Here is an 8,489-nt window from a genome sequence, read left to right as displayed (position 1 = left end):
AATATTTTTGACAATAAATTAGATTATTTGTAATAAAAACACAGAGAGCAACATAAATACCAATATGAATAAAAGTAGAAAGTATAAATTAGATCCCACAACTCGTTGGATTTAAGTATTCAACCGGAATGAAAGAACTAGCTAGACATGCTCATGGAAAAACGCATGAAAAGCAAAGTAAGAAAATATCGTAAAAACGTGGAGATCTCAAGAGTTCAAAAGCTATATCTTAAAGTAAATTACATCACATATATATAGTAACTAGATACCTAATTCTACTAGGATTAAAGATAGATTCCTAATTGAACTAAAAAACTAATGAGAATAAAATTATAACCCTAATTAAACTCCTCATTCATCAAAAGGTAGTCCAAGCAGCTCCAAATTCTTGCCAAAATTTGAGTTTGAGTCTTATCCGAATTTCTATTTTGGTGCTTTTCTTCATTTTTTATTTCATTTGTCCTAATGCTGCAAAATAATATTTAATTAGAAACACCTTGGTCACAAAATAGTTTAAAATATTACATGAAATAAACACAAAATGCGATCCTATCAATATTTTATTATACATGCACTCTTTTGACTTTATATATAATATTTTACCTCCGTACAAGTATAAATGTATTACTAAGGGAATGTCGAATGGAAGGGGTGTAAGTGTAGTTTTGAAATTATTTTAGGAAGAAAGTCTTATTTTATATTTTTAAAAGAAATTTACGACTAATTACAACATAATAATCTTTATCACTATTTTAAAAGAGAAAATTACTTTTTTAATTGAAGAAAAATAGCATTGTCAAGAAAAATTAATTGAAATAATATATTTGGATTGAACGGCTGATAGTTGACCAACAATAAAAGTGATGCAAATAAATGATCATATAAAAACGTGTTCCAAGAATTTTGGAAAGTTGTAAAAAAATGAAAACGTAAGTCTGCAAAAAATAATGGGAAGGAAAAAAAAAATTGAAAGTATTTGAAAAGGAAATGACGTTTAAGAAGAATTCAAATGAAAACAGACAGTATAAGTCAAACAAACAATGTATAAAGACGACAAGATAGTTAAAAATTATAATTTATTTATAAAAAAAGAGTCAAAACAGCTATCGTTTGAATCTAGGGGTGTGCGCTGTTTGATTTCTCGATCGAAAATCTATAATGAAATGATTTTTTCAAAATTTATAATAAAATTCCATAAAAGAAAGGCAAAAAATTACACTCCTCCCCCTGAGGTTTGATGCCGTTACACGTAGATTCTTTGTGCTTTGAAAAATTACATCTAGTATCCCTGAAGTTTGCTTTCATCTAACAAATAAGTCACCCCGTTGGTTATAATTCACCGAATTTGCTGATATTAACAAAAAACCTGAATGAAAATTGACGATTACCATTTGATTGACTTATTACTGACTTATTCAAGGTCAAATAATTATTTTCGAACTAAACTACCCTTATAAAGGTGAAGATATACCTCCTCACATGCATTAATGCCTGAAGATGTACAGCAGTAATTTGGTCATAAAAATATTTATTTGAACTGCAATAAGATAATAATAAGTCAATTGGAGGTAAATATAAGCTCTTTTTCGATTTTTTTGTTAATACAAACAATTTTGATGAATTTTTAATTAACAAAGAAACTTATTTATTAAATAAAAACAAATTTCAATGATGTTAGATATAATTTTTTAAATTAAAAAAATTATGTATAAATTACATTAAATTACAAAAGAAAATATAATTATCCCTAAAAAAAAGGTCATATCAAATATAATCTCACCTGCTTTTCTTTCAAAAAGTTGATGGTGATGTTTTGCAACGTAAAAAAGCATCCATAGGAATACATGGAAAGTTTGAATGTTTTGTCAAGTAATACATAATAGGGTGTAAGTTTCCACAAACCTTTAGAGTCGTACATATATCATCACAATGAATATTTGGATCGTGAAAATTAAAATTTTAACTTAAATTAAATTGATCGAATTTGAATTAGATATATGATAATTTTAATATATTTGTTGTATTAATTGATGTACAGTTTAAAAAAAAAAATAATCAATTATATAACAAGTGTATTACACTTCCTTTATGATTGATTTGATTCGATCAAATCTGATTCCGATAAGAATGTTTCTGCATCATGTAGTTTTAAAGTTGTACGTATGAACAAAGTTAAAGTTGCAGAATATCTATTCTGATCTTCTATGTGTACTTTGAAACCGAAAAAAGAAAAGGGTAAATTTCATTTTTTTTGAGGTTTGACATAATTACAAATACGTTCATTATTTGAAAATTACCAACCCCTTGATTTTAATGACCGTCTAACAAATTAACCCAATTCGTTAGGTTTCATCTATTTTTAGTGATGAACTGACCAAAATGTCCTTTTGGATTAAGAATTATAATTTTTTAAATTTTTAATTTTTTTTTATTTTTTTATGGATTAAGTGGATATTTTTTTATAATTTTAAAAATTTTTGCATCCACCCCGTCAATGTTTTTTATAATTTTTTATTTTGCTTAAAAAAAAAATACAGTAAGGACAAAGTTGACAATTCCATACCTCCATCGCAAAGATTACATAATTTCATGAAACATCAGGGGAGTATCCGTAATTTTTTAAATAACAAAGGGTATTCTTAATTATGCCAAACCTCAAAAAGAATTGTTATTTTAACCTAAAAACAAAAGTTAGTCAAGCAATAAATAGAGAAGTTAAAAATAATTAATTAGTTTAAAATTTTAAAAATAAATGGCAGATCAATATTAAGCGAGACACCAAAATCGAGCACTCACTTAATATATGGTGTAGATATATGGGATAGATACTGTATATTAAGGGAGAATATTTTTTAGGTGTCTCCTTTAGTTTTTGTCTGTTTTTTCCTTTTTTTTTTCCTCGACTCACGAACTTCCACATTTCCACCGTTATACAAAGTAGTAAAAATTATTTTTTAAATAGTTATTTACTTTTAGTTAATATGTCATCTTTTCTTTCTCCTACTAATTACAAATATTCTCTTTCAAATTTCTTTTTTATCATTATTAATTTTCCTACAGTAAAAAGTTTGATTAAATAATATTTAATTATTATAAATTTTTTGTGCACATGGATCGAATATATCACATTCAACTATTTTTATTATTAAAATAGAGCATTGTTTTGGTATCTTACCTTTTTTGTCTGGCATTTTTATGTTTTCATATTTAATTTAATTAATTATTTGTTTTTCTATCTTTCCACTCTCCCACTCTTCTAAACACCCAAACCACCGAATTGAATTTTTTATTCCAAATTATTCTGCATCTTCTACTCCATTTAATATATGTATGCCATGTGTATAAATATGACATTATATTTAATAAAATATTGTATACATATGAAATGTATATATTAAATAGAGAGAATATGCAACACAACTTGAAATGAAAAATCCAATCCGGCCAAACGACTCTTCTAAACCCCCAAACACAGAAAAATGGATGGTGTAAATGGTACTATCGACTTACTATTACTCTTAATCTTTTACTAGAGTTAAATGGCACACTCGATGTGTGTAAAATTATTTAAACAATTAAATATTTTTTTTACGAAAAGTTTTGTTATATGTATTTGATGTGTATGGCTCAAAAGTACTTGGCCTAAAAGAGGTTGCAAAGTCCAAGTCGAGCCCATCAGCCCATGATGAAAGTCCAACATCACACATTTGCTCTTAAACCTCGCACATTTAGTCATGTGCTTATAAATTTGGCTCTCCGTCAAAATTTACAACCAATATTTGTTGTTGTGGAAAGACATATCATTGCCATATATTTTTCTGGCAACACATTTTGGGCCAAAAATTTACGAATGATCCTGTTTGACAATTCAGGATCAACTTGTCAACTTTAAACCACATGAACGAGGCCCAAAATCGAATGTGTGATGCTCTAAATCAAATGTGTCAAAATCAAAACCAAATGTATGAAGGGTGTAAATTACATGACCAAATTTATAATTACTAAAAATGCATGACTAGATGTGTCATACTCCATAGTTAAAGGGATAGTTATTAGACTAAATGAGAGAGAGAGAGAGAGAGAGAGACCACATTTATGTTACAAGAAAGACTATTCACCATAACCCTAAAGTTGCAAGTACATTATGGTCCTTGAGATGGATAGTACCAAGGCAAAATAGCCATTACTTGCTACACTACAATATCCAGGAGGAATCAAAGAAAAAGCCCATCATGTTTCACCATATTTAGATGGGGAAGAAATCAACAAAAACCAAAGGTTGTTTCCAAATCACCATATCACCATTTGATCATGAAAATCTTGATACATCCAACAATTCCCACCATCTTTCTCAAGTCCACCGGAACATATGTCCAAGAAGGGCTAAGATCACGGAAAACCAGAATACGATGTAACGGGGAACTAGAATTACAGCAACGCTATTGTCGTTGTTCACTCCCGATGGGCCTAAGCCGGTATTAGCCCCTCCCGTTGTGCTTGTGGAAGGGGTCGTCACAAGGGGCGACCCGCCATTGGGATTCGTTGTGGTTCCAGGAGTGGTGGTGGCACTGCACCGATCAAAAGGAAAGTGGAGAGATATTTCATAAAATTATAGAAATAAGTCAAAAAAACTTCTAACTTTTTTTTTTAAAAATAATTTATAAGATCCTATCATCCTGATCGCCTCAACTTATCAATCTCGTTTTATAACAACGAAACTCTTGCAAACATTCAAATGTCTTATAAACTACTTTAAAAAGTCTAAGTTTCAAACATCTCCTAAATTTTGAATATATTCTCATATATATTTGCATATGAAATTCGAGGACATTCATGTGTCGTACTCACCTTCAATGTGATTATTTGGATTTGTAAATGAGAATTATAACATCTCATGAATAATTCAACGCCTCACATTAAAAGTTAGTTGGTGCTATTAGCTTAAAAAACGAGCAAATTTTTTGTTGCAAATTATATTTTATCTTTTAATTAATTTAACATACATTTATTATGTGTATAATTTTTTTTGAAATATAATACATTATGTAATTTTTATATACATAGCGCGTGGAGAAAAAAATTGACAAAATAATTTTAAATATTTAATAAAATCCTAAAAGCTAGGAAAAGCACCCATATTAGTGCTTTCGGCTTTTGCTAGAGAAAAGCTGAACTTCAAAAAGCAAAATAAGAGGAATGCCTTTTCTAGCAAAAGCAAGAATGTTTAAATACTCATAATTAATTTAATTTTAACCAAAATTCATAAACACTTATAAAAATTAAGTAGGAACCCACCAACCTATTAACCCAAAAGACATCACTTAGTACAATAGTAAATATTGATTTTTTAAATTATCTAATAATAAAAGAAAATTAGGAATATATTTTTGGTGAAAACAAATTGGGCTTGTCAATTAATATAATACAATTAAATATTCTAAAATAATTTTTATTTTAATTATAAAAAATAAAAAAAGCTTGAGATCGAACTCCAGATTTTGAACTTATCGAGCTTGAGCTCAAATCAAAAAATTTTGTCGAGCTCGACTCATTTACACCCCTACGCTCGACTGCTAATTTTCATAAAACAACACAAATAACAAGAGTGGTGTCCGGTCATTAAGTTCTTGGCATATGGACCACAACTTTTTGAGGTTTAGGGTAGGGACGATTTTAAATACTCCAAAGAGTAAAAGGGGTTGCAAAAAAAGTAAGTAAAAGGGAGACAAATGTTTTTCATAAAGTAGTAGAGACAACATAACATAGCACTCTTTGCATCTTATTTGTGTAAACAACAAACTTCTAAAAGGTACTTTGGATTCTTTAAGGCCAATTATTGTACCATCTTTAAGGTGTAAGTTGCATATTTGGTTGATGAGATTATGGAACAAATGAGTGGGTAATGAGTCAGGAATATGACAATTACGAAAATAAACACATTATCCCTTTATGAAAATGTAAGGAGGTAAATTGTTTCATTTTAAAAAGTATAGGGAGGTAAATTATTGTATTTTAAAAAATAAAGGGAGGTAAATTATTGAATTTTAAAAAATAAAGGGAGGTAAATCGCTATTTATTTTTTCATAAGGGGGTAATTTGCTCATTTGCAATATCATAAAGGGATTGCTTGCACTTTTTCCTATGTACTTATATCATCACAAAATATTTGTTACTTTGACTCTGTATATATCAATCTATTTTTATCGCACAATCAATCAGAAAGAAAATGCATTATACAAGAAATCCACCATCGTTGAGTTGCACGAGTGGAGATACAAGAATTTTCAGTGATTAAAAGTAAGTTTTTCTTTTTCAGAACAAAAAAGAATAGATAGCAAAAATATTAACGAAATATCAATGTAAAACTCATATAATTAAATGAAAAATTCAAAATTAAAGTTTAAAGAAAAAAGAAGAAGAAAATTCTTGGCATCTTATTGATGATATTAACCCGACATCAATTAGTTACTAGTAATTGAAGCACACTGAATGCGTATGCAAAAATAAATTTTTTTATTAGATTTCTTTATAATTAAGTGAATGAAAAATAAGAAAAATAAAACAAATAATTGATCAAAATTGATAAGATGAACTAATATCGAATGTGTAAAGTGTTTTGATTAATTTTTTAATTTTTAATCCCACTAAAATATGATAATATAGTATTTTGATTAACTTTATAGTTTTCCCTTAATAATATTTGTTGTGACGTAATTTTTATGTAAGATAATATATATTCAGAATAATACTTAACACTTTTCACATTACTCGTATTAAAAAAGAGAATTATTTAATATTTAATATCTTAACACGCCCTCCTCACATACAAACCTTATACATGAAACAATTCGTTTGTAGCAAAGAGATTCGAACAAAAAATCTCTTATTTGCCCTCGTCCCGATACCATGTTAAAAAATCATGTCTTAAAATATTAAATAGCATAATCAATATTTTAACAAATAATATTTACCATTTCATGACCCTAAATAAATGTTCTGAGTCTAATAATTCTAATAATACTATATATGTAATTAAAACGAAATTCTTACCTGGCAGTAGCAGGGAACACACAGCCACCCGTGCCTGTAATTCAATCAACATAATAAACAAAATAATTAATTAAACACATCCAAGAAAACATGAGAATTTTTTATATAGTAAATATATCACACGATTAGAATTATGTCATGTCAATAACAAAAAATATACTATATATGTTACATTATTATAAAATTCATATTGTTTAATTTTTTTCATGTAGGAAAATATATAATTTTTTTCCTATATATTACATTCATTATAAAGAATTTGATTTCTCATCATATTATATATGATTACAACTAATTAAAAATAATGCTAAACTTATACTTTATACGATGATCAAACTAAATCAATATTAATCAATATTTGCATCGGTTTTAGCTACGGCCATAAAATTCATCATGAATTTAGTTCTAACTATTAAAAAAATAATTATTCCTTGTATATAATACTAATCAGTGCGGCTCAAAAAATTATAGCAAATCAATACTATCTACCTTGACCAAATAAAAATCTATATGAAAACTTATTTATAATCAAAATATTTGCCATAGTTTTTAGTGATAATTAATATTTTAGCAATAACTAATAATCATTGTACGGCCCAATAGATTTAATTTTGAAACAATTATAGTAATTAATTAACAATAACGAAAAATTATATTATTTTAAGTGAATCAATAATTCTGGCCAGAAACAACGATTAATAGTTATTGCAGTATTATATTTATTTGGTTATTTTTAATTCTTATTTATGATAATTAATCACACTAATCATAATTTTATACGGAGAAAAGAGAAGGAAAAGAGAGAGAGAGAGATAAGAAAGGAGAAAAAGAGATATATGGTTGTGATGACTGACTAGGGTCGGATGTGACGACGGAAGCAGTGCCGGAGAAATCACAGGCAATAGGAGCCTGCCGATATCTTTGGAAATAACTGTTGACGGCGTAGCTGCAGTGTGCGCGGACAGTATTCGGGTTGAAACAGGGCGCGCTTTGATGGATGGGGTTGCAGTCCGCCCCGGCTCCACATGCATAGTCCAGTGTCTTCTGCAACGCTGCATCGCTCAAACCCTCCTTGCACACACACCATGTCCCACCTGATCAACCCACAAATCTCCATCAGTCGCAAGTGATTTTGAGTAAGCTGTGTGAAAAAGCTAGGAGCTACAAGAGAATTATAATAAGCTGATATACATATATAATCACACAAGCAGCTTAAATTAAGCTGAAGATGAAGAAACAAAAAAGCTTACTGGAGTGAGGGGCGGTCATGGCGAGGAGGAGGAAGGCAAGCAAAAAGGCAGCCATCGGAAAAGGTATACGTACTGCAGAGTGGGTATGATGAGAGAGTGAGTGAGTATGAGTGAGAAGAGATGGAATTTGGCTAGTGGTTAGAGAGAGGAAAAAGCAGAAGAGAATATGCATACAGATTATGGGTGGGA

At 28.9% G+C, this 8,489-nt stretch overlaps 1 protein-coding gene across 1 annotated transcript; it reads right to left on the bottom strand.

The window, feature by feature from the left end:
* Nucleotides 1-4,092: 4,092 nt before the first annotated feature.
* Nucleotides 4,093-8,489, bottom strand: LOC105157986 (PLASMODESMATA CALLOSE-BINDING PROTEIN 2). Its single transcript, XM_011074566.3, has 4 exons — nt 8,301-8,489; nt 7,905-8,144; nt 7,051-7,084; nt 4,093-4,568 (listed from the first exon to the last, which is right to left on the bottom strand). Exons 1-4 carry the CDS (start codon nt 8,470-8,472, stop codon nt 4,352-4,354), a joined length of 663 nt encoding a protein of 220 aa, XP_011072868.1. The 5' UTR covers nt 8,473-8,489; the 3' UTR covers nt 4,093-4,351.

The sequence above is a fragment of the Sesamum indicum genome, linkage group LG3 (assembly GCF_026168435.1).
Source record: "Sesamum indicum cultivar Baizhima isolate 11 linkage group LG3, ASM2616843v1, whole genome shotgun sequence".
In the NCBI taxonomy this organism is placed as follows: domain Eukaryota; kingdom Viridiplantae; phylum Streptophyta; class Magnoliopsida; order Lamiales; family Pedaliaceae; genus Sesamum; species Sesamum indicum.
Note: the sequence above shows the minus strand (reverse complement) of the source record. Positions and strands in the feature narration are given on the sequence as shown.

Coding starts and splice junctions, on each gene's coding strand:
- LOC105157986 (XM_011074566.3), bottom strand. CDS start 8,472: ATGCATATTCTCTTCTGCTTTTTCCTCTCTCTAACCACTAGCCAAATT. Junction 8,145..8,300: donor CATGACCGCCCCTCACTCCA/GTAAGCTTTTTT, acceptor TGGGTTGATCAG/GTGGGACATGGTGTGTGTGC. Junction 4,569..7,050: donor GTGTTCCCTGCTACTGCCAG/GTAAGAATTTCG, acceptor TGATCGGTGCAG/TGCCACCACCACTCCTGGAA.